This window comes from Stegostoma tigrinum, chromosome 25 (genome assembly GCF_030684315.1).
Source record: "Stegostoma tigrinum isolate sSteTig4 chromosome 25, sSteTig4.hap1, whole genome shotgun sequence".
Classification (NCBI taxonomy): domain Eukaryota; kingdom Metazoa; phylum Chordata; class Chondrichthyes; order Orectolobiformes; family Stegostomatidae; genus Stegostoma; species Stegostoma tigrinum.
In genome coordinates, this window is record NC_081378.1 from 4,608,302 (window position 1) to 4,635,837 (window position 27,536).

Sequence of the window (27,536 nt, forward strand, 5' to 3'; positions counted from 1 at the left end):
GAATATTTAAGATGATGGATGGGTACCATCATCACACAAACTGCTTTTTCCTGAATGATGTTGAACTGAGTATCTGTAATATGGATTTATTCATTAAAACCAACATTTTTGATAAATACGGGTCTAAGTTTGACCAAAAAACTTTGCACTCCCCTTAGTCTAATTTACCTTGTAAAAATCAAAAATTTGTTTGAATTCCTATGTTAAAGATATGTTGGCTAATTTAATATAAGTTAACAAATATGCTAATTAAGGAATGTGACAATATTGTTAGCCACCTACAGTTTTCTTAAAATTAATTTTAAGGTTCTGATGAAGTAAGTTTGATAATAATTGGACTTTCTGGTATAAAATTTCACTAAGCGCAAAATTAGATTATTATGACTCCGAATGTGTTGTCAGTGGCTGAAAACTGAGTTATTTTTTAAAAAAAAAATTAAAACACTGGGGTCAAGTGAAACCATCTGATTTTGTTCATCTTTTATTATTTTACTGGGCTGTACTTACATTCAAATAAATTATTGATTGACTCAATACATTATTAACTGAGAGGAAGTTTCCAAAAGGCTTCACTCAGGTTTGACTGTAATATGTGATCAAACAATTTTTACTCTTGCTCAGAACTGACACTTCTGACTGAAATTATTGTCTAAAGCCCTTTTTTCCACTGTTTTCCAGTACAGTGTCTTTTTGCCAAAGACAAAACTGGGAACACAATTTGATTTTACCTGGGGCAACACAGTGTGGCATTGACACCACACGCAAACTGGATGAGCAACACCTTGTATTCCACCTCGCCTCCTTGACCTGACACAACCTGTCCATCTTCTCTCCCACCTGTTCGACCCATGACTCCCTACTTGCACTCACCTATCACCGTCCCACACACACCTTCCCCGGCTGCACCCCTCCTCTCTGTTTATTTCCCAGCTCCCATTCCCCTCCCCATTTCTGAAGAAGGGTGCTGATTTGAAACGTCAACTTTCCTACTCTTGTGATGCTGCCTGACCTCCTGTGTTCCTTCCTCAGAACTGTGTGTATAGAAACTTAATTTAATTTTGTGAAGTTGGTTATAGTGCTTTGAATCATGGTAAAGAAAATATTAAAAAATTACACCACTAACTGTTGAAATGACTAACTCTTAACTCAAACTTGTGAAGATGTTCATTTTGCCTGAGGTGGTGGAGTCTAAAACCAGGATGCATAGGTCTAAGGTTAGAGGAGAAAGATTTGTTTCCAAGCAGAGTGTGGTGAATGAATGGAATGAACTGCTAGAGGAAGCGGGTGGAGGCTGATAGGATTACTAATTTTACACAACCTGTCCATCTTCTCTCCCACCTGTCAGACCTACCCCTCCCACTGACCAATGCCCACGACTCCCTACTTGCACTCACCTATCACCATCCCACCCACCTTCCCCGGCCCCTCCTTCAGCTTCAGACTCTAGAATCTGCAGTTCTTGCTATCTGATTTTACCTGGGCTTTTTTGCGTTGGTTATATAGTTCAGCATTCTACTGGCTTTTGGATCGCTGTGTTGGTTGAATATGGAACATAGAACAGTACAGCACAGTACAGGCCTTTCGGCCTACAATGTTGTGCCGAACTTTTACCCTGAACCTAAGATCTATCTAACCTCTACCCCTGCCTTATACTATCATCCATATGCCTATCTAATAGCCGCTTAAATCCCCTAATGAGGCCGACTCCACTACCCTCTCTGGCAATGCATTCCATGCCCTTACCATTCTCTGAGTAAAGAACCAACCTCTGACATTTCCCCTATATCTACCTCCACTCGCTTTAAAATTATGCTGCCTCCACCCAAAGAAAAAATTTCTGGCTGTCCACTCTATCTATACATCTGATCATTTTATACACCTCTATCAAGTCACCTGTCACCCTTCATCATTCTAAAGAGAAAAACCCTAGCGCTCTCAGCCTTTCCTTGCAAGACCTTCCTTCCATTCCAGGGAGCACGCTGGTAAATCACCTCTGCACCTTTTCCAACACTTCCACATCTTTCCTGTAATGACGCAACCAGAACTGGACACAATATTCCATATGTGGCTGAACCAGGCTTTTGTATAGCTGGAGCATAACTTCACGGCTCTTGAACTCAATCCCTCTATTAATGAAAGCTAACACACTATATACGCCTTCTTAACAACTTTGTCCACCTGGGTGGCAACTTTCAGGGAACTGTGGACAAGAATCCCAAGATCCCTCTGCTCGTCCACACTGCCAAGAATCTTTCCGTTATTCTACTTTCAAGTTTGTCCTTCCAAAATGAATCACTTCACACTTTTCGGGGTTAAAGTCCATCTGCCACTTCTTACTCCAGCTCTGCATCCTATCAGTGTCCCTTTTGTAACAGAACAGCCCTCCGCACTGTCCACAGCACAACCCACCTTCGTATCATCCGTGAACTTACTAATCCACCCTTCCACTCCTATATCCAAGTCATTTACAAAAATCACAAATAGAAGAGGACCCAGAACAGATCCTTGTGGTACACCACCATGTTGAATATTTTCAGTCCACTGTCACCCTTTGTTTTCTAAGGGTCAGTCAATTCTGAATCCAATTTCCCTCTATTCCATGCCTCCTTACTTTCTGCATGAGCCTACTGTGGGGAACTTTATCAAACACCTTACTTAAATCTATGTATGCCACATCTGCTGCTCTAACTTCATCCAAGCGTTTGGTCACCTCTTCCAAGAATTCAATAAGATTTGTTAGGCATGATCTACACTTCACAAATCCATGCTGTCTATCATAAATCAAACTGTGCATATCCAAATAATATCCAAATCCTATCTGTCCGAGCCATTTCCAATAAATTGCCCATCACTGAAGTAAGACTAACTGGCCTGTAATTTCCAGAGTTATCCCTGTTCCCTTTTTTGAACAAGGGAATGACGTTTGCCACTCTCCAATCTTCCAGCACTATACCCATGGACAGTGAAGACGAAAAGATCGTCGCCAAAGGCCCTGCGATCTCTTCCCTCACTTCCTATAGAATTCTTGGATAAATCCCATCAGACCTGGCAGATTTATCTGTCTTCAAGTTCCTCAGAATTCCTCGTACATCTTCCTGACTAACATAGACCTCCTCTAGCCTACCAGCCTGTCCGACATTGTCCTCCCCCTACAACTAGGTCCCTCTCATTGTGAATACCGAAGAAAATTTATTCATTGAGGCTCTCCCCTATCTCTTTAGGCTTAAATTCCCTTCACAATCCCTAATTGACCCAACCCTTACTCTAGTCATTCTCTTATTTCTCACCATACATGCAAAAAGCCTTGGAGTTTTTCTTGATCCTATCTGCTGAGGTTTTCTCATACACCCCTCTCGCTCTCCTAAGCCCTTTCTTCTGCTCTTTCCTGGCTAACTTATGTTCCTCTCGAACCTTTTCCAATCCTTGTTTCCTAAACCCTACATAAGCATCCTATAATATGTATTCTGAAGCTCCAAGGTTTCTTTTCAATCAGCTATTTCAGCAAAGTTCATGGTGTATTTGTCTCACTTTTCATTTTTCAGTTTGTTATTTCGGAGCTCCTTAAATTCTGTGCCCCCTCTCGTTTAGTAGCTTTTGCAAATTGCATGCAGGTTTGGTCTCCAAATTTGAATGCAGCATTGTAATTTTGATGCACAGATCCACGGCCACCTCCCCTGACTCTGATATCTTTCTTTTAAGCAATACCTATTGACCTGTTGTTTCTGTAGGCATTGCTAATGTTTATCCTAGGTCCCACAAGCTCGAAACTTAATCAGTAGTTTTTCATGTAGCACTTTATTAAATATGTCTGCAAAATCCAGGTGTGCTGTGGTAAGGCTTTCCATAGTTCTCTTGCTTTAGAATAATTTAGAAAATGATCAGGCAGAATCTTTGAATGGAGTCTGACAGGGAATTGGATGATGTAGTCAATGGTGAGAAATCTGGGAGAATTGTGTGAGAAGCCCATTTAGATCTTTCTCATTTTTGAGAGCAACTAGCTGCATTTTCCATCAAAGTTCTGGACATCGAGATAAGGTTCCCTCTAGGCAACAGTGAGATACCTTTACAGGGGAAGTACAGCTTATCAGCCTTGTTAATGATACATCTTGCTTCATTAACATGAGGCTTCCTATCCTTCCACCATCCATAAAGGAATTGGATGCTGAAAATTCCCAATATTAAAGTCAGAGTGGGTAAGAATCTCTACAGCATGGAAAAAGGCCATTTGGTTCATCGAATCCGCATTGATATTCTGAAGAGCATTCCACCCAGACGCAGCCTCGCCACCCCATCCCCCATAACCCACATTTGCTGTAGCTATTCAACCTAATCCCTGGTCACTACAGGGCAATTTAGCATAGCCAGTCCACCGAACCTGCACATCTTTGCATTGTGGGAGGAAACCAATGCAGACGTGGGGAGAACATGCAAACTCCACAGATATTCACCCAAGGTTGGAATTGAACCCGGGTCCCTGGCACTGTGGGCTGTAGCGCTAACCACCGATCCACCATGCTGCCCTGGCAACTCCAGCATTCTCCTCCAAGCCATCAATTTGGACATCGAATTGTACCATTTCCGAGCACACTTCAGGGCATTGACCTGATCATAGCTTGCAGCAGTCCTCCAAGTTGAGGGAGATACCCTTCAGTCAGGGGTCCCAGCACAATATTTCAAGGGCAGACTCCAATATCAGTCCAGGTGCTTGTGCATTGTCAGTTGACCATTTGGGCAGTCAGGTTCCTTTCTTCATAGGAGATGAAGGGCCAAATGTCGGACAGCCCACCACATACACACCTTGCCTCTTCTGCTTTATCATGCATTGTTTTCTCCTGGAATGAGAGCGAGGAAAGGATTGAGTGAGGTGAAAGTGGCACAGCTGTTAATGCTGGTGGGGGAAACTGGTGAACCTTTTGCAAGAGTGGATAGTCAGTGCAGAAGTTATTCAGGGTTAGGAAGATGAAGTGTTGGCAGTGAGGGAAAATGCTTTTCAGCTACAGCAAATGGTAAAATCAAGCTAGTACCGGATGTTAGGCATGCCTAGGGCTGGATGGAAGGCTGGAGAGCCAGACGTCAGGCAATTGTGTGAGGAAACTCGCTCTGTCGCGCAGATAGAAGGCCTCCATGAAACATGACTAAATTGGCACAGCCTAAAATGTAAGATTCAGCCCTTTGCGTCAGAATAGATTCAGAATCATAATCTTTCAATAAATTGTAATGACCAGTTGTTTTACCTAAAAATAAAGACCGGTTGACCTATATTAGCTCATGCCTTTCATTATGGGTATCTTGTTAGCAAACTATGCGACTCACCTTTTATGAGAAGAGCTCATTTCCTCCTTGCATGGCTGAGTGTCACACAGATTTTATAGTCACTTCATTTCCCTCTTATAATGGATTAATGTGCATGAAAATCATCTTGTGACTTATTTTTCCTGAATCCAGTACAATTACATTAATACTGGCACACATGCAAAATATATTTTTAAAATTGCACAACTTGTAATGAATGCTGAAATTATTTAACAAATGACAAAAATATTAATCTGTGGTGGTTAATACTGCTCCTGCTCTTCACTTCTTGCTGCCCGGAAGTTAGATTGGGCTTATCATTCAGTAAAGCTACAATGTGATGGACACTATCAGAAGTCTGGAAACAGAGTTGGAGGTGTAATGCAGACTACCTTCTGAAGTTTTGTTAGCAATAATGTTGTTTGAGTACAAATTTTCTTCTTGTAGGCATTATTCACCATAAGTACTCTGATGCCTGGCAGAACTTGTGAACCATATCAGCAAGTAGCCAACTTTTGACCTGATTGGTTAAAGTAGAAATGAAAGAAGCTGATGCCAGGGAGCAGGGCATGAACATGTTTGCTGTAATACTTAGGCTTGCAAACAAAATGTACATTTATGGAGTGTTGTCTTTATTGAGAGAGATGCTAGGTGAGAGATGGCGAGAACACACAATGTCGTAGATCAGTAGCACTTTGGACCCTGAGGAAATTTATAGTGCAGGTTGAGACTGCCATTTAGCCAAAACAAACCATTCTTTTGTGTGAAGAGCCGCAATCACTTTCCTACTATACACAGTGTGCAGTAGCCTGCAAGATATTATCTGCAGCAGCCAGGAATGACTGCATAATTTAAAAGTTATGAACCATTATGACCTTAGCGCCTACAGGCAGTACTATTCATGCCCTGTTTTGTGACCTTGCTGGCATTTTACACTGCAGTTGTGGTTTGAGAATTGCTACCTGAACACCACCTGTGAATATAGTCTCCTCTGTGATATTGTGTCCTCGTTCTGTGTAATAGAACACCATTAACTTAAAGCAATTTAGTAAATTTATATTTACATGAATTTTATTTAGTATCCACAGTCTCCAGACTTTGTGAGAATTTATAACTTGTGATCTGTAATCTCCAGATAAAGTATCTGTTTTTGTATTGGAGTTTTCCTTTTGAAGAATCGCTTTGATTTCATATTATTTACCATCTGTGTACTGACCTTTGTTTTCACTCCTCCCTTCAATTTTAACAGGGTCGTATTGCTTGTGCCAATGTTCTAAGTGATCTTTATGCCATGGGTGTCACAGAGTGTGACAATATGTTGATGCTGCTTGGAGTCAGCAATAAAATGACAGATAAGGTAAGCTACAGTATTAGCAAGGGCATCTAAATAATGCTAGTAGTATATTGAACTTTCCGAAGTTTAACTTTCTTTAAAGATAATTATCAATTAACCAATGTAATAGTAGAAATGAAAAGAAAAAGAGCTACAGGTGGTAAATTATGAACAAAAACACTAGGAGTACACGGCATCTGTCAAGCAAACACATGAGCAGCATTTCAAATTCATACACTTGGAGTTATTGAGTCATACAGCACGGAAACAGACCCTTCAGTCCAACCAGTCCATGCCAGCCATAATCCCAAATTAAACTAGTCCCACTTACCTGTGCTTGGTCCATACCTCTCTAAACATTTCTTATTCTTGTACTGATCCAAATATCTTAAATATTTGTAACTTGTACCCACGTTCATCACTTCCTTTCTGTGCACGAAGTTGCCCTTCGTGTCTTTCTTTAAATCTTCCTCCTCTCACAGAAATATGCCCCATGATCTTGAAATCCCCATCCGATGGAAAAGACACTTATGATTCACCGCTTCTTTCTTTTTAGTTTTAAAGAAAGACTCTAGTCCAAGATAGCAATTGCTGACTGTGAGCGATTGATAATTCTTGCCTCTTTTAATCAGTGTTTTGCTGAGTACAGTTAAAATGGTCTTCTCAGGCTCCAGGACAACTAACCATTTATATTAGAATGCAGATGACACCAGAATTACTGTCTCCAGACTGCAACTGTCAATTCACAATACATGAGTATTTTGATGTTAGTGCTGTGCTGGTGAGTATTTTGTATGTAACTGAGAAGTAAAGACTGCTGGCTAAGTTGGTAAAGCAATTTAGTGATTTTTTTTCTTTTTAAATAAATCTTTCAAAGTATATAATTGGAGTTTTTGTTCATAATCATTTCTAGAAGAATATAGAACTTTGTGATTGTCTGGTGTTCCAGGTTTCCAGGGTTAATTTATGGTTGTATGAGCATGTAATGAGCAGAGATGGGTTCTTCTCAATGAGAGAGAACCTGTGGCGGCCACTCTTGTACATATCTATCTAAATACATGCTCCAGGGTGAATTTGCCAGAGGTGTTGAAACAGTCATTCCTCACTCTCGGCCATAACCTGAATATCTAGACCGAGGTTTAATGCTTTACAAAGAGAAACAACCACACGAACCCGACCCTATAAAACTGTACACTGTCAGTACTTAGAAGGAAATTTTTTATCACTGTATAAAGAGTGCATTGCAGGCCTCAAGTCAGTTCCAGCATTGAAGTTTATATTGATAATTACATCTCATATAAAGATTTTACCATTTGATTTCTGTCTTTGCAGCCTTGGGGAGTTATTAGTTTTATCTGTTAATAGTTTATCTTTCCCTGTAGTACCCTGCTGGTATCAGTCTAGCTAGTATTCCAGATGAATGCAGTTGTTAATTGCAAAGAGAATGGACTGCATCTAAGTGTATTATCTGGATTGTGGTAAATCAGCATGAAAGCAATACTAATTTGAATGTAGATTATAGAATGCCAATAGCGTAAGTCATGCTCCTGCTTACTTTGTTACCCTTTTTATGCCAGGCTTGAGCCTAGTTCAAATCTCTTCTGACCACAAAAGAAAAGACTGCTATCTGAATTGGATTTGGGCAATTTGAGGCCAGGTTTTAATTGTTAGATACAGTCCAATGTTGCTACTTTGCAGTCACGATCACCAAAGTCATTTAGAGACCATGTGGGTACCTCAAGTGAAATGTGAAAACAATTCAATTTGATCAGTTGGAGTGTTGAACCACTTGTATGCCTATCCCTGGCCCTTGTAAATTAAACGTAAATGTTCACGTCAGTGTTCCTTTTGGGTTGTTTTCTTAAACTTGGATATTTACCGATCAAGGTATTCTGACTCTGGATTGACCAGTCAGCAACTTAATGCTGCAAATAACTGCCTTTCTCAAATCCTTGGTTTTGTGGCATTCAAGTAGAATAACGTAATGTATAAGAAATAGGTCTAAGTTATCAGGAACCAGTGCTTTCATATTGGATCCTGCCAAGCCAAGCTTTTGATCCACTTTTGAGAGGTTGGGGCTATTTTATATGATTGGATATTGGCAGGACGCCTGCGTTTAACCCAGCCACATATCAGTCTCTAATGTAATGACTTAATAAACAAGAAATAGAAAACAGTTTTGATTTGACCTCTTAAAACAATCACCTATTATAGTTAATTGATACTGGCCTTTTGCATGTTACTTGCAACCCAAGCAGTTTACAACAAAAGTGGAATTGTTCGGTATGCAACATAAAATTTATATCCTGACTTGTATAACAAGTTATTTAAAAATGTTTTAACAGCTGAAACTGGCTTTTAAAGATAATTTTGAAGTCTAATTGTGTTTTGCATACAGGAGCGGGACAAAGTAATGCCACTAATAATACAGGGTTTTAAAGATGCAGCAGATGAGGCAGGTACATCAGTAACTGGTGGACAAACGGTATTAAACCCTTGGATCATTTTAGGAGGTGTGGCCACAACAGTCTGCCAACCGAATGAGTTCATCATGTAAGTTTAATCTTTGTATCTACAATTATTCCAACGGAAAATTGGTTGAGATATTTAATGGATCAAGGGTTATGGGTATTTTTTGCGTTGTTCGAGACAAATGCTTGTGTTTGTTGTTCAGGGATTTTTCATTTAAAGTTTCTAGTAAATTTCATCCCAAGTTTGAGGGACTGATTAGAAACTGAAATAGGTTGGAACTGATAGCTGTGGAGCTACAATTTAATATTATGCACTTGCTTTCTTTCCACTCTGTTAACACTCTGTGCAAGTCATTAAACCCAGTAAATAGTGAATTTTTCCAGTCACCTAAAGGTTACAATCCCGTTGACACAAGATGCTGGATAACAAGGCACTTAGTGTCAAAATTGCCAAAATCTTATATTATTCAAAATCAATATTCAAGTCCTCACCAAAGAATTAAAAATTAACCTGAAAAGGTAGGTGACAGGTTTCTCTAATGCATTGTAGGAATTGGATATTACAAATGGACGAAATAGTGGGTATTTCTTTCTTCCCACGGTAATTTACAGTCGTTATATTTTTATTTAAAAGGCACCTGCGGTGTTAAAATAGAACCCCAGCTCATTCCCACACGTTTTAGATAAAATATCTTCAAATACAAGTGACTACAGTTTGGTTGCACTCAATAAATACTGTGTTGCTTTACGTGCGCTGAAAAATGTCTCTAATTTTTTTTTGTAGCAATTTTAGGTTGTATAGAGCATAGAACATTACAGTGCAGTACAGGCCTTTTGGCCCCTCGATGTTGCGACGATCTGTGAAACCAATCTGAAGTCCATCTAACCTACGCTCTTCCATTATCATCCATATGTTTATCCAGTGACCATTTAAATGATCTTAAAGTTGGCGAGTCTGCTACTGTTGCAGGCATTGCATTCCACGCCCTTACTATTTTCTGAGTAAAGAACCTACCTCTGACTTCTGTCCTATATCTATCACCCCTCAATTTAAAGTTATGATCCATCATGCTAGCCATCACCATCCGAGGAAAAAGGCTCTCACTGTCCACCCTATCTAATCCTCTGATCAACTTGTATATCTCTATTAAGTCACCTCTTAACCTTCTTCTCTCTAACAAAAACAGCTTCAAGTCCTTCAGCCTTTGCTCAAAAGACCTTCCCTCCATACCAGGCAACATCCTGGTAAATCTCCTTTGCACCCTTTCCAGTGCTTCCACAACTTTCCTATCATGCGGCAACCAGAACTGTACGCAATACTCCAAGTGCGGCCACTCCAGAGTTTTGCACAGCTGCAATATGACCTGTGTCTCCAAAACTCAATCCCTCTACCAATAAAACCTAACACATGTACGCCGCCTTAATACCCGTATCAACCTGAGTGGCAACTTTCAGGGATCTATGCACATGGACACCGAGATCTCTCTGCTCATCCACACTAGCAAGAATCTTACCGTTAGCCCGATACTCTGTATTCCTGTTACTCCTTCCAAAGTGAATCACCTCACACTTTTCCACATTTAACTCCATTTGCCACCTCTCAGCCCAGCTCTGCAGGTTATCCATGTCACTCTGTAACTGCAACATCCTTCTGCACTATCCACAATTCCACCGACTTTAGTGTCATTGCAAATTTACTAGCCCATCCTTCCAGGTCATTTATAAAAATGACAAACAGCAGTGGCCCCACAACAGATCCTTGCGGTACACACTAGTTACTGAGGTCCAGGATGAACATTTCCCAGCAACCACCACCCTCTGTCTTCTTACAGCCGGCCAATTTCTGATCCAAATGGCTAAATTACCGTTAATCCCATACCTCAGTATTTTCTGCAATAGCCTACCGTGGGCAACCTTATCAAACCTTTTACTGAAATCCATATACACCACATCAACCGCTTTGCCCTCATCCACCTGTTTGGTCACCTTCTCAAGAACTCAATGAGGTTTGTGAGGCACGACCTACCCTTTACAAAACTGTGTTGACTCTCCCTAATCAAATTATTCCTTTCTAGATGATTATAAATCCTATCTCTTATAATGCTCTCCAACAGTTTATCCATAATGGAAGTAAGGCTCACTGGTCTATAATTACCAGGGTTGTCTCTACTCTCCTTGAACGAGGGGACAACATTTGCTATCTTCCAGTCTTGTGGCACTATTCCTGTAGACAGTCACGTCATAAAGTCAAAGCCAAAGGCTCTGCAATCTCCTCCCTAGCTTCCCAGAGAATCCTAGGATAAATTCCATCTGGCCCATCTATTTTCACACTTTCCAGAATTGCTAACACCACCTCCTTATGAACCTGAATCCTGTCTCGTCTAATAGCCTTTATCTCAGTATTCTCCTTGACGACGTTGTCTTTTTGTCTTTTTCCTGTGTGAATACTGATGAAAAATATTCATTTGGCGCCTCTCCTATCTCTTCAGACTCCAAACACAACTTCCCACTACTGTCCTTGACTGACCCCAGTCTTCGTCTAGTCATTCTTTTACTCCTGACATTCCTATAGAAAGTTTTAGCGTTTTCCTTGATCATACCTGCCAAAGACTTCTCATGTCCCCTCCTAGTTCTTCTTAGCTCTCTCGATCCTTCCTGGCTAACTCGTAATTTGTTCAAATTCATTCATAATAAACAATTTATAAACCTTGTTCTGTCAATGTACTAGTGATAATGGGAACTGCAGATGCTGGAGAATCCAAGATAATAAAATGTGAGGCTGGATGAACACAGCAGGCCCAGCAGCATCTCAAGAGCACAAAATCTGACGTTTTGGGCCTAGACCTTTCTTCAGAGAGGGGGCTGGGGTGAGGGTTCTGGAATAAATGGGGAGAGAGGGGGAGGCGGACCGAAGGTAGAGAGAAAAGAAGATAGGTGGTGGGGAGGTAGGGAGTGGATAGGTCAGTCCAGGGAAGACGGACGGGTCAAGGAGGTGGGATGAGGTTAGTAGGTAGGAGATGGAGGTGTGGCTTGGGGTGGGAGGAAGAGATGGGTGAGAGGAAGAACAGGTTAGGGAGGCAGAGACAGGCTGGGCTGGTTTTGGGATGCATTGGGTGGAGGGAAAGAGCTGGGCTGGTTGTGTGGTGCATTGGGGGGAAGGGAACGAACTGGGCTGGTTTTGGGATGCAGTGGGGGCAGGGGAAATTTTGAAGCTGGTGAAGTCAATGTACTCTCTTTTTTCTGAACTGTCTTTTCAAGCACAAATCTTTGTTGAGCTCATCTTTCAGTCATTATCTTCAAGATGGAAAGCACAGCATTTGACATTTATGAACACAACTTTGTGTAATGCCACTCTGCCATGAATATTTTTAAGTACTGACTACCCAGTCTTTTTTTAACAGTGGGTGTTGTGCTTTTTTAGCCAATCCTGAAACTTATTCATTTTCGGTCACTCAAAATATGGTATTGTTCTCCAATTTAGCTTGAAACCAATAGAAGAAACTTTTATTTGTCAAGTTTGCATATTCCAAAACATCTTATCTTGTAGAGGGGGAAGCATAAATTTTTAATCCTATCCATTAGAATTTGTCATTTTGACAGGTTGAACATTCAAAAATTTCACAGAAGAAAATGTTGACATTTTGAACCTTAAAATGCATCAATCTCGAGTCAGAATTTGCTGCAAATTTATGTAATTAATGTTCCTTTTCACGCCATCAGTTGCAGTACGTTTTTTATTTCAAAATTCAGTACAATATCAATGTAACCAAAATGTAATAGTTAGAAAAATGAATTTTATGTACAATGCATTTGAAAGTAGTTATATTTTCCTTAAGAAAAAAATCATGACTCAAAGTATTAATGCAATGGAAATCTAAGTGACACTTTTAGCTGTGCTTGTTTGTATTTAAATGAATACTACATGTAAGTAAATACTTCTGATTCACATTTGAACCAGAAAATACTTAATTTCTAAGGTTTCCAACTCTTCTTAAGACTCTTATAGGAAATATCTGTAAGGTCTATATATGCATTTAAACTGTGACGGTACGATGGCTAGTTTCATTCTATGAAGAGAGGTTGAGACAGAGGTGTGGACCAGACTGTTCCAAGCCAATAAACAGCTTGAGAGGCCTTGGAGTTTTTTTTAAAGTTGGAACAATAGAAACAGTGTAAACGATTGAAGTCGAGTTCCGACAGAACCAGGGTTTTAGTTTAGCTTTCAGCAGATGCTGGGATTTTGAAGCTGTCATACATCTCTCCCTGCAACAGCAAAACACTTGAGTACTCTTTCTGCCTGAAATTTTTCTTAATGTTCTTTCTTCCTGAACTGGAAAAACATTTGCATATGAGACAAATTATTTTACTGAATTTGCCTTGGCCAAGGGTGTGTTTATGGAATATTACTATACTGGGACATTTAATGTTTAGCAGTTAACTATCTGTTATTCTGTTAAGCTTTCCAATAGAGTTAAAGTTAGACCAGTTTGTCTGTCTTCTGTTTGTATTTTAACTGTAGAGTAAAGATAAAGACCGTTTTGCATGAAACGTGTAACCAATCAAATTACTTCTGGAAAGCAGCAACTCTTACTTGCCTTTAAGAAAAAATTAGGGTCTAAGCCTATTGATATATATGAAGGGGCTTGTTCTGGTCCAAAACAGTGAGCAGGCTGGATACAGTAGATAGGGAGAAACTGTTCCTGCTGGGAAAAGGAACAAGAACAAGTGGGTGCATGATAGGTCCAGTGGCTATCTGCACGATAACATTTTGTGATTCTGTGAAGTGCACTGATGGAAAAGGCCTGGTATTTGCAGAAATCAAGATGGCTCACAGATATATAATTGAACAAATGTGCATATTTTTCACTCCAAGACAACAATGGGGGATTTTAATTTTCAAAACGTAGACTTGGACTGCCCTGCTGTTAAGGCCTTGAATGGAGAGGAATTTAAGTGTGCACAAGAAACATTTCTCATTCAGTACGTGGATGTACCTACTGAAGAAGGTGCAAAACTTGACCTAATCTTGGGAAATAAGGCAGGGCAGGTAACTGAGGTGTCACTGGGGGGAGCACTTCAAGGCCAGTAATCATAATTCTATTAGTTTTAAAATGGTGATGGAAAAGGATAGACAGGATCTGGAAGTTAAAGTTCTAGATTGGAGGAAGGTCAATTTTAATTGTAATGGGCAAAAACTTCTGGAAGTTGACTCGGAGGGTGGGCTATGGGGGCTGGATGCTCACAGGTAAAGGGATTGCTGGAAAATGGGAAGCCTTCAAAAACGAGATAATGAGAGTCCAGATATAAAGTGTGGTCTGCTAAGGTGAAGGGCAAGGCTGGGAGGTGAAGCAATTGTTGGATGACTAGAGAAATTGAGGTTTTGGTTAGGAGTAAGAAACATTAGAAAATGCAGTTTCAAGCAACATCTTGAAAAATGTCCATATTACAGCGGAGGAAGTGCTGACCGTCTTAAAATGCATAAAAGTGGATAAATCCCTGGGGCCTGATCAGGTGTCCCCTAGAACTCTGCGAAGCAAGGGAAGAGATTGCTGGGCCTCTTGCTGACATATTTGTAACATTTAATTGCCGCAGGTGAGGTGCTATGGACGGCTGGAAATGGGCAAGTCTTCTAAAATGAGATCAGCAGACTCCACAAACTGTTCCTGTTAGAGTGAAGGGCAAGGCTGGTAGGTGTAGGGAATGCTGGATGACCAGAGAAATTGTGGCTTTGGTCAAAAATAAGGAGGAAGTGTTTGTCAGTATAGACTGCAGAATCCAGAGAGCCCCTAGAAGAGTATAAAGGCAGTAGGAGTATACTGAAGAGGGAAATCAGGAGGGCAAAAAGGGGACATGAAGTAGCTTTGGTAAATTGGGTTAATGAGAATCCAAAGCGATTCTGCAAATACATTAAAGACAAAAGGGTAAATAGAGAGAGAATAAGATCCTTTTAAAGATCAGCACAGCTGCCTTCCTGTGGAATCACAGGAGATGGGGGAGACTCTCAACCAGTATTTTGTATCTGTTTGCTGTGGAGAAGGATGTGGAACATAGAGAACTTGGGGAAATAAATGGGAGGAGGTGCCGAACATATTAAAACACATAAAGGTGAATAAATCCCTGGGACCTGGCAGGTGTACTCTGGCACTCTGTGGGAAGTGAGAGAAGAGATGGCTGGGCTCCTTGCTGAGATATTTGTATTATCGACAGGCACAGATGAGGTGCTGGAATACTGGAGGTTGGCTAACGTGGTGCCACTATTTAAGAAAGTTGATTATTAAAAGCCAGGAAACTATAGACCAGTGAGCCTGACATCAGCGGTGGGCAGGTTGTTGGAGGGGAATCCTGAGGGACAGGATTTACATGTATTTGGAAAAGCAATGACTGATTGGGGATAGTCATCATGACCTTGTGCGTGGGATATAATGTCTGTCTAACCTGGGTTTTTTTTTGAAGAAGTAACAAAGTGGATTGATGAGGGCAGAGCGGTGGACATTATCTATATGGAATGAAGTATGGCATTGGACAAATTTTCTCGTGGTAGACTTGTTAGCAAGGTTAGATCACACAGAATTTGGGGAGAACTTGCCATTTGGATACAGAACTGCCTTGAAGATAAAAGACAGAGGGTGATGGTGGAGGGTTGCTTTTCAGACTGGAGGCCTGTGCCCAGCGGTATGCCACAAGATTGGTGCTTGGCCCACTGCTTTTTTTCATTTATATAAATGATTTGGATGTGAACATAGGGGATATGCTTAGTAAGTTTGCAGATGATGTTAACGTTGGAGGTGCAGTGGACACTGAAGAAGGTTACCTCAGAGTTCAACAGGATCTTGATCAGATGGGCCAGTGGGCTGATGAACAGCAGGTGGAGTTTAACTTAAATAAATGTGAGGTGTAACATTTTGAAAAGGTAGATCAGGGCAGGACTTGTACACTTAACAGTAAGGTCCTGGAGAGTGTTGCTGAACAAAAACACCTTGGAGTGAAGCTTCGTATTTCCTTGGAAGTGGTGTCTCAGGTAGATTGAATAGTAAAGAAGGTGTTTGGTAACCTTACCTTTATTGGTAAGTGCATTGGGAGGTCATGTTGCAGCTATACAGGAGATTGGTTCAGCCACATTTGGAGTATTGTGTGCAATTCTGGTCTCCCTACTATAGGAAGGATATTGTGAAACTACACGGGGTTCAGGAAAGATTGAGGATGTAGCCAGAATTGGAGGGTTTGAGCTGGATGGAGGGGCCAGATATGTGGGGGCAGTTTTCCCTGGACCATTAGAGGCTGAGGGTTGACTTTATAGAGGTTTGTAAAATCATGAGGGGCATGGATAGGATAAGTAGGCAAGGTGTTTTCCCAGGGTGGGGGGAGTACAAAATTGGAGGGCATAGGTTTAAGGCAAGAGGGAAAAGATATGAAAGGCACCTAAGGGACTGCTTTTTCACGCAGAGGGTGTTGGGTATATGGAATGAGTTGCCAGAGTAAGTGGTGGAGGCTGGTACAGTTACAACATTTAAAAGGCATTTGGATGGGTACATGAATATGAAAGGTTCAGAGGTATATAGACCAAATGCTGGTGAATGGAAGTCGACAGTGTGGAGCTGAAGGAACACAGCAGGTTAGGCAGCAACAGAGGACAAGGAAAGTCGACCTCTCAGTTTGGAATGCTTCAGCGTCTGCAGTTCTAGATATCTCTGACAAATAGAACTACATTTTTATAGGATACCTGGTCGGGATGGAGAGTTGAAATGAGGGTCTGTTCTCGTGCTGTGTATTTCTATGACCCAACATGCTTTGTTTGATTACTATTAATAGAATAGAGTGGCTGTTTTGTGGTGAGTCCAAATATTTTGTGGTCTGTTGTATTACTAATTGGTTGCCTCTCATTATATATGCAGCAATAGACCTTGTCTTTTCACACCCTCGACTTTGGGACTTCAGTTTTAACTAGTCATCGGTTATGTAAACTTACCGTTTGATCTTTTAAATCAAATAATTAGCAATAAGCACAAATAACTTAATTTGAGGAAGCCCTGAAAGAAATCTGAAATAATAGAATAGTATGGAGCTGGAGGAACACAGCAGGCCAGGCAGCATTAGAGGAGCAGGAAAGCTGATGTTTCCGGTCAGGACCTTCTTCAGAAATCGGAGAGGGGGAAGGGAGCTCTGAAATAAATAGAGAGAGGATGGGTGGGGCTGGGGAATTTAGGTGAGATGGTGATAGGTGAGTGCAGGTAGGCAGTGGTGGGAATTGGTCAGTGACGTGGGCGGAGCAGATAGGTGGGAGAGAAATCTCCCTAGCCCTCCCTCTCATCCCCGCCACCTTGACCTGACACAATGTGTCCATCTTCTCTCCCACCTCTCTGACCAATTCCCACCACTGCCTACCTGCACTCACCTATCACCATTCCACCTACCTTCCTCAGCCCCACCCATCCTCTCAATATTTCAGAGCCTCCTTTCACTCCCCCATATCTGAAGAAGGATCCTGACCCGAAACGTCAAATTTCTGCTCCGCTGATGCTGCTTGGCTTGTCGTGTTCCTCCAGCTACACATTGTTATCTCAGACTCCAGCATAAGCAGTTGTTACTATTTCTGGAGTAATAGAATGTTGCTTTGCTCTCTTAGCAAGCAAGTGTTTGGCCTCTCTCCAGCATTAGACAAGTTATACTGTGTCGTGCAGGTAAGTAGTGGGGTGGTTTTGCACCCTCACTCTTGATATAGTCTTGGAACACTGAAGTACTGTGTTGTGTTGTACTAATGTTGTTTTGATATTTTTCTCATTTCACTGTCTTTGTAACATGAACACAGCCTTTATAAAAATGTTTAAGGGCAACACTACCACTAGGTGGTGCACCACACACGTGCCAGATTGTAATATTGTAAGAATAAATTGCGGCATGGGGACTTAGGCTCATTGAATCATTTTGTGATCAATGCAACCATGTATTCAGTTAGTGACCATTGGCGAGCAAAATTTCAGTCTGCTGGCTTCAAAATACAACAAAAAAGGAAAATGTGCTTTATCTTTCTGAATTACTGATCAGACCCCAGCTAGATTATTATCACTGTGACACACATGCAGGGGTAAACTGACAGTTCTCATCTCAGGCAAAAAAGTGATCATGATGCTGAGTTGACATCAGAGCCCACAGGTTGAAACAAGCAGAATTAGCCAAATAACTTCTGAAAGTACATTAATCTAGGTTTTGCCTGAGGAGCAGCCATACTTGATTGTTGGGTACCCTGGCTTACAATAGTCCACCACGTTCTGAAGGCTTGCATATAAGTAATTGGTTGGGAAGGCTCTAGGAGACTATCAAAGCTAACAAAGGAGTTAATTAGTTAGAACAAAACAAGCAAGAATTTTGAGGATATCATAATCTTATGTTAGAGAAATCATCAGTATGTGTATCACTTGCCACACTATGCGTTTCGTTTCAGTGGGAAATTGTAGTGGAAAATTTTGTTTTCCTAAACAAGGAAATAACGTAAGAACTGTTGGTAAACTGTTGTTTTCTTGAGTGAAAGAAAGTGAATATTTTATAAGGTATAGTTGAAATGAATTCTGAAAATCAATGGTTTATACAACAATATAGCAATTGTGTTCTCTAGTGCATCTTCCACTTCAATTCAAAATGTATCATCAAGAAATGTCATTGAGTCTGCTTTTCCCACCGCGTTCAGATTATTTTTAACTCTCTTCTAAAAATCTGATGTGTTTCCACTATAATTGTGTGTGTCTTTCAGTGCATACAAAAATATTCTTGCATCCTTCTATTTACTTGTTAGAAGTTTAGTGAAATTGATTATGCCAGGGTAACTATTTTTAATTATATTACCAAGACAAGTTTTCAGGGTGTTGATTTGTCACGTACTAAAAGTTGTTCAGGGGATATTGATACGTATCATCAACATTTCCGGAACTTCATATCAAATAACTAAGACCCAGGCTCCAGACTAATGATATTGATTATCTTTGCTGCACAGTATAGACAATAGGTGCAGGAGTAGGCTATTCGGCCCTTCGAGCCAACACCACCTTTCATTGTGATCATGGCTGATCATCCACAATCAGTATCCTGTTCCTGCCTTATCCCCATAACCCTTGATTCCACTATCTCTAAGAGCTCTATCTATCTCTTTCTTGAAACTATCCAGAGACTTGGCATCCACTGCCTTCTGGGGCAGAGCATTCCATATATCCGCCACTCTCTGGGTGAAGAAGTTTCTCCTCAACTCTGTTCTAAATGGCCTACCCCTTATTTTTAAATTGTGTCCTCTGGTTCTGGACTCCCCCATAAACAGGAATATACTTCCTGCCTCCAGATTGTCCAGTCCCTTAATAATCTTATGTCTCAATCAGATCCCCTCTCATCCTCCTAAACTCAAGTGTGGACAAGCCCAGTCGCTCCAATCTTTCAACATATGATAGTCCCGCCATTCCAGGAATTGACCTTGTTAACCTACGCTACACTCCCTCAATAGCAAGAATGTCCTTCCTCAAATTGGGAGACCAAAACTGCACACAGTACTCCAGGTGCGGTCTCACAGGGCCCTGTACAGCTACTGAAGGACCTCTTTGCTCCTATATTCATTTCCTCTTGTTATGAAGGCCAGCATGTCATTAGCTTTCTTCACTGCCTGTTGTACCTGCATGCTTGCTTTCATTGACTGATGTACAAGAACAAGTATAGTTGAATGTACCTTTTTATTGACTTTTTGCTCTTGAAACAAATGAGGGGAAAGGTATTAATTTTCCATCATTTTACAGAAGTTTGAAGTAAAAGCAGTTCACAGATCTTAAAACATGGCTATGTTGTGCTGTTCTGTTTTTGACTAAACTCTTTGTTTTTAATATCACAGCATTTTTTTATTTAAAAAATCATGGGATTTATATAATTTAGTTTTCGATGTGTAGTGATATGTTGTTCTCCCATCACTCTGTAGAAGTACGTATGCTGTGCTGGGTGGATTCCTAGGTCATCCAAAGTTGTTGGCCAAACCTTGTTTTGAGCTAACTTAATTTGCACAATTTGATGTTGGATATTATCCAGTAATTTAGGCATTTAGCTTAACTGTTAAGTTAACACTTGAAGTTACAAAGTATTCATGGTGCATTTCTTTATAATATGGTAAAATTATTTTGCAGGCCGGACAATGCAGTACCAGGCGATGTTTTGGTACTAACAAAACCACTTGGAACTCAAGTAGCAGTTGCTGTGCACCAGTGGCTTGATATAGTGAGTTATTGGGCACTAATAATGGTGCAGTATTTAAGTTATTTTACATAGTTAACTATTTCTACCTCTAATCACTTTTTTAAAAAAGCAATCATGAGTAATGTTCAAAATTCAATTTGAAGCTGTATGTTCATCTCAGAATTCTTGATTGTTTTGATGAAAAATCTAATGCCGTAAGATGATCCTTCACATATTTAGTTTCTTTTTGAGAACTTAAAAAGTTCTCCATTTATAAACTTGTTTCTCACTGGCTATTTGAAATGCAGTACTTTTTGGTTGTGGCATTCTGGTGGTTGAATTTCTATATTGTATACCATACATTGGTAATTTTAGGACTTTCTGTTCCTGACATGTACAGTTGCCTGCTTTGCAGTGCTTTATAGAAAATTCATCTGTGCTTTGCTTTTGTTTGCCATCCATTAGACAAATTCCTGATTAATAAAGTTTGATGCCAGGAGTGCATGTTTGTAGACCTACATTTAATTTGCAGAAAGTATTTTCTGTATAATTTTAGATTAATTTTAATTTTATATTATCTGTACCATATCTTGTTATGAACAGCCAGAAAAATGGAATAAGATTAAGCTTGTTGTCACTCAAGAGGATGTGGAGTTGGCTTACCAGGAAGCAATGATGAATATGGCACGATTAAACAGAACCGGTATGCTCTAAGTGATTTGTTCCATTATTGATAACTAATGCCATGAGAATATTTAAATTATTTGTCCTTCAAAAAATGTCTCATTCTCATTCAGAGTGTAGACTAAATTATCCATGTGCTGTTCTCGCTGGTCTCCCATAACAAATATGTGGCTATTCTGTGGTATTATATCTGAAGTGCAGAAATAATTGTCTAACTTCCTGCCGTCCTCTACACAGAATAAAAGTCTCTGCTCCCCCAACCATCCATTTTCTGAGTAATGTGAGAATGTAGTAAGTTTATTTAAATACAGTTGCATTTTGGTTGTTAATGTCTTTGCTGAGTTTGGTCAATTATTAATTATCCTCCATCCTCCAGACTTGCTTAATTGAGCTTGCAAACTTTGACATGTTAGCAACCTCTGTAGTCTGTAGTCTGTTATCTCATAGTCTCTACTTTTTTTGCTTTTCCCACCTACCTCCTTTCAGGCCAGAATAGAGAATTAGCTGAACACTAGCCAATCATGAAAATTGAAACACTCATCCATATCTATGCTAAACAATCAAATGCTTTTTCTTTTGCTGCAAAATTAATGAAGACCTTTAGAAGCTGAAGTACCAATTAATATCAATTTAAAATATAATTGCCAAATTAGATATGACTGTGTAATTGTACATAATGGATTATTACTCCAGGCCTCTGGATTGCCTGTCCATTTATATAACTGTTACACTATCAAATCGAATTATTTTTCAAGACTCTTCTTCAGATCTTGTCAAGAGCTACTTAATTTTTAAGGACACCTTTTCCATTCTTGATTACTGTTTAAGTGATGCAGTCCTTTAACAGCAGGACCTTTTGTACTTGTGTTAATGCTTGTGTTTTTTGACTTGCAAAGAAGCAGAATTGGAAGAATTTGTCAATATTGTCATTGCATGTTAACATATGTATGCTTGATGACGGGTGGATTACTGGGGAAGTGGAATTCTGAAAGGTGCCATTAATTATCATTTGGAAGGAAACAAATTGATCCAGGACAACCAGTGTGGATTTGTTATGATAATAAAATGTGAGGCTGGATGAACACAGCAGGCCAAGCAGCATCTCAGGAGCACAAAAGCTGACGTTTCGGGCCTAGACCCTTCATCAGAGAGGGGGATGGGGGGAGGGAACTGGAATAAATAGGGAGAGAGGGGGAGGCGGACCGAAGATGGAGAGTGAAGAAGATAGGTGGAGATTACAAGAGAGTTGCAATGGGAGAGAGATTCCCTGAGGTTGGTCCGGAGGGAGGAGGGTAACTTCTTCAGGTTAGGCATCCCTGGAAGAGGCTTCGCAGTGAGGTTAAAATAGTATCAGAGATAATGGGGACTGCAGATGCTGGAGATTCCAAGATAATAAAATGTGAGGCTGGATGAACACAGCAGGCCAAGCAGCATCTCAGGAGCACAAAAGCTGACGTTTCGGGCCTAGACCCTTCATCAGAGAGGGGGATGGGGGGAGGGAACTGGAATAAATAGGGAGAGAGGGGGAGGCGGACCGAAGATGGAGAGTGAAGAAGATAGGTGGAGATTACAAGAGAGTTGCAATGGGAGAGAGATTCCCTGAGGTTGGTCCGGAGGGAGGAGGGTAACTTCTTCAGGTTAGGCATCCCTGGAAGAGGCTTCGCAGTGAGGTTAAAATAGTATCAGAGATAATGGGGACTGCAGATGCTGGAGATTCCAAGATAATAAAATGTGAGGCTGGATGAACACAGCAGGCCAAGCAGCATCTCAGGAGCACAAAAGCTGACGTTTCGGGCCTAGACCCTTCTTCAGAGAGGGGGATGGGGGGAGGGAACTGGAATAAAAACTGCTGTGTTCATCCAGCCTCACATTTTATTATCTTGGAATCTCCAGCATCTGCAGTCCCCATTATCTCTGATACTATATTAACCTCACTGCGAAGCCTCTTCCAGGGATGCCTAACCTGAAGAAGTTACCCTCCTCCCTCCGGACCAACCTCAGGGAATCTCTCTCCCATTGCAACTCTCTTGTAATCTCCACCTATCTTCTTCACTCTCCATCTTCGGTCCGCCTCCCCCTCTCTCCCTATTTATTCCAGTTCCCTCCCCCCATCCCCCTCTCTGATGAAGGGTCTAGGCCCGAAACGTCAGCTTTTGTGCTCCTGAGATGCTGCTTGGCCTGCTGTGTTCATCCAGCCTCACATTTTATTATCTTGGAATCTCCAGCATCTGCAGTCCCCATTATCTCTGATACTATATTAACCTCACTGCGAAGCCTCTTCCAGGGATGCCTAACCTGAAGAAGTTACCCTCCTCCCTCCGGACCAACCTCAGGGAATCTCTCTCCCATTGCAACTCTCTTGTAATCTCCACCTGTCTTCTTCACTCTCCATCTTCGGTCCGCCTCCCCCTCTCTCCCTATTTATTCCAGTTCCCTCCCCCCATCCCCCTCTCTGATGAAGGGTCTAGGCCCGAAACGTCAGCTTTTGTGCTCCTGAGATGCTGCTTGGCCTGCTGTGTTCATCCAGCCTCACATTTTATTATCTTGGAATCTCCAGCATCTGCAGTCCCCATTATCTCTGATACTATTTTAACCTCACTGCGAAGCCTCTTCCAGGGATGCCTAACCTGAAGAAGTTACCCTCCTCCCTCCGGACCAACCTCAGGGAATCTCTCTCCCATTGCAACTCTCTTGTAATCTCCACCTATCTTCTTCACTCTCCATCTTCGGTCCGCCTCCCCCTCTCTCCCTATTTATTCCAGTTCCCTCCCCCCATCCCCCTCTCTGATGAAGGGTCTAGGCCCGAAACGTCAGCTTTTGTGCTCCTGAGATGCTGCTTGGCCTGCTGTGTTCATCCAGCCTCACATTTTATTATCTTGGAATCTCCAGCATCTGCAGTCCCCATTATCTCTGGATTTGTTATGAGATGGTTATGACCAACTTGAATTAATTTTTGAGGAGGTAATAAAGAAGGGTTGATTCGAATGAAATGGTTGATATAGTTTCTTAGATTTTAGGAAAACTTTTTGACAAGATTCCAGATTGGAAGTGAAAAACCCTGGGACTCGAGGGCAGGTGGCAGATTGCTTATGTAGACGGCAAAGAATAATGATTGATTATCATTTTTGTGATTGGAAAGGCTGTTTACAGTGACATTTTGCAGGCCTCACTGCTAATATCCCTTCTGTCAGGTGATGCATATCACTGATTTAAACTTGTATGAATAAAAATTATTGAGTTTTCAGACAGTAGGAAAATGTGGAGGAACATACACAGTCTTGGCACGTAGCCAAACAGCCAGAAAAAGTTACAGTCAAGGATGAGATGCTTTCTTTTAATAATCGAGGCATGGGAGCTGAGTGTAGGGGAGATTATGCTCAATTACATTGCCATGAGTCACAACTGAATTACTACATATAGTTCTGGTCACTCCATTGTAGGAAGTGTGTGATTGCATTAGAGAGAAGATTTTTGAGGATATTCCAGGTCTGGAGAACTTTAGCTTCCAAGGAAATGTTCTATCTAAACCATATGGGCATACAGCAATCCAGTAATTCCCATGCTGGCTATGCACAGGTCAGCCCCTTTTAAGATAGTAAGTGCTTGTATTTGCACCAAAAGAATCTAATCTGTAAAAAGAAAATCAGCCACATTGTCCCAAAAGAAAAGGGAGCATTGGGCTGGAAGATTTTAATTTTGGAACATAGGAGGCTGATAGCAATTTAGTTCAACTATATAAAATTTGAGGGTCTAGCAAGTGGGGTTGATGATCTACTTCACACTTCTGTCACTAAGATTCGGGACCTCTGTTTAGCTGCCTTTACCATAAACCCCTTTTTGTTGTCCACCAAGTAAAACTGTCCGTGAGGGTCCTCTGCCTTGAGCCAGAACCTGTCTTCTTTTTTTCTACTTTTCTGTGATCATCCAAGCCGTCTCTGAATTCACCTGACTCATTAGATCCTCTTCCTGTTTCCTTGATCCAATTCACATTAAATTCCATGCCTTCTGGGCTCCCTATGATAACTAACATAGTAAATAGTTTCCTCCCTTCAAGTATTGTTAGCCATCGCCCTTTTGATCTTCTGATTTATGAATGGTACTTCCACCATGTTACCCACTCTCTTTCCTAAAATAAGTGTTCAGCTCTGAAGCATAAGCCTTCAACCTCATGTTTGAATCTCTCCTATGCTGATTTTCATCACTACCACCAGTGTAATTATACTTATCGCATCCCCTGTCTCAAAACTGCATGACAATGTTGTACTATCCCTCCTCATTGAGGGGAGGAGATGGCCTAGTGGTATTATCACTAGACTCTTAATCCAGAAACTCAACTAATGCTCTGAGGATAACAAGGTGTAGAGCTGGATGAACACTGCAGGCCAAGCAGCATCTTAGGAGCAGATGCTGCTTGGCCTGCTGTGTTCATCCAGCTCTACACCTTGTTATCTTAGGAACTGCAGATGCTGGTGAACCCATTATCTCTAACGTTTTGAGCACCTGAGTTTGAATCCCGCCTTGGCCGATGGTGGAATTTGAATTTAATAAAAGAAAAATCTGGAATTAGGAATCTACTGATAACGATGAAACCACTGCCAATTGTCAGAAATACACATCTGGCTCAGAAATGTCCTATAGGTAAGGATAAGAGAAATTGATCTAAAATATTTTAACAATAAGATTTTGCAATTGAGCACTAAGATACACAGCATAACCTGTGGCTTCTAATTAAGGAAATGGGGAAACGAATCACCCTTTTTCTTCCTTTTTGTATTCAACGAAAATAGCGACTATTCTCTGCACATGTTGCACACAACCGTCATTCTAACTGAGGTTAGCTGAATTTATTACATGCATATTTCAGACTTCCAAGATATCTTGATTTGTGCAGTTTGATACTGTTAAATTACTAAATCATCTTGACAAACTGATCCAGACATCAGCTTAATTAACTTAGAATAATTGTGGCTGTTTTATTTTTAAGTCTAGAACACTGCTTTCTCTATGAATATGGAGATTTTGATACAGCTCAGCTAAAACATGTGACTTTAGGGGTTTGTTTTCAATTACATTAGTTAATATTCTCATTCTTGATTGCTCATTGCTTAACCAGAAATGAAGAGCTTTTAGAACCCAGTTAGGACAGCCATGAGTTTCAAGAGCATTGAATATCAAGTTTTCTGATGTGTCATTTATAAACTAATCCTCATACTTAATTCCTGATTTCTTTGCACAAAATTTCACATATATTCAAAACTACAACGGATCTGCAAACAAGTTGCAATATATGTTTGTTAATGCATTCACGACTGCTCTAATTTTCCGCATTGCAGCTGCCGGCCTTATGCACACCTTCAATGCACATGCAGCCACGGATATTACAGGCTTTGGGATTCTTGGACATGCTCAGAACCTGGCAAAACAACAACGAAACGAAGTGTCATTTGTGATCCATAACCTTCCTGTCCTTGCTAAGATGGCAGCAGTGAGCAAAGCGTGTGGGAATATGTTTGGATTGATGCATGGCACTTGCCCTGAAACATCAGGTAACTTCTGTAATGTTTTGAAAATGGGTGATTTTTAATGCAGTAGACATGACTGAGCAAACAGGCAGTTCCAGTTTTGTAATGTATAATAAGCAAACTGCCTGCTTGGCTCAGTTGACTCTTTCCCCCATCACAGGATTTAAGGACACAGTCTTGTTTGACATACCTCGGGCAGTTATAGTTAATTCATTTGGGGTCTGTCTGCCACTTTCTACAGACAAAGGGGGTGGCCACAGGCACCCGCCTGCCTCTTTGTAGGTTATGTGGAACAGCCCCTCGTCTGCACCTACACAGGCCCCAAACCCCACCTCTTCCTCCGTTACATTGAAGACTGTATCGGCGCCGCCTCTTGCTCCCCAGAGGAGCTCGAACAGTTCATCCACTTCACCAACACCTTCCACCCCAACCTCAAGTCCACCTGGGCCATCTCCAACACATCCCTCACCTTCCTGGACCTCTCAGTCTCCACCTCAGGCAACCAGTTTGTAACTGATGTCTATTTCAAGCCCACCAACTCCCACAGCTACCTAGAATACACCACCTCCCACCCACACTTCTGCAAAGATTCCATCCCCTATTCCCAACTCCTCCACCTCCGCCGCATCTGCTCCCAGGATGAGGCATTCCACGCCCGCACATCCCAGATGTCCAAGTTCTTCAAGGACCGCAACTTTCCCCCCACAGTGGTCGAGAACACCCTTGACCGCGTCTCCCGCATTTCCTGCAACACATCCCTCACACCCCGTGACTCCCTTGTTCGCTCCACACTGCCCTCCAACCCCACCACACCCGGCACCTTCCACTGCAACCGCAGGAAATGCTACACTTGCCCCCACACGTCCTCCCTCACCCCTATCCCAGGCCCCAAGATGACTTTCCATATTAAGCAGAGGTTCAACTGCACATCTGCCAATGTCGTATACTGTATCTATTGTACACAGTGTGGCTCCCTCTACATTGGGGAAACCAAGCGGAGGCTTGGGGACCGCTTTGCAGAACACCTCCGCTCAGTTC

At 41.3% G+C, this 27,536-nt stretch overlaps 1 protein-coding gene across 3 annotated transcripts in view; it reads left to right on the top strand.

Moving 5' to 3' along the window:
• The window catches only part of sephs1 (selenophosphate synthetase 1), a 61,509-nt gene that overhangs the window by 28,490 nt on the left and 5,483 nt on the right, over positions 1 to 27,536 (top strand). For all 3 annotated transcript variants that reach the window (XM_048554097.2, XM_048554098.2, XM_048554099.2), the window contains 5 exons: positions 6,542 to 6,649; positions 9,024 to 9,178; positions 20,244 to 20,334; positions 20,896 to 20,995; positions 26,310 to 26,522. In XM_048554097.2, the coding sequence (XP_048410054.1) occupies positions 6,542 to 6,649; positions 9,024 to 9,178; positions 20,244 to 20,334; positions 20,896 to 20,995; positions 26,310 to 26,522 (667 nt within the window). The remainder of the gene's footprint in view (positions 1 to 6,541; positions 6,650 to 9,023; positions 9,179 to 20,243; positions 20,335 to 20,895; positions 20,996 to 26,309; positions 26,523 to 27,536) is intronic.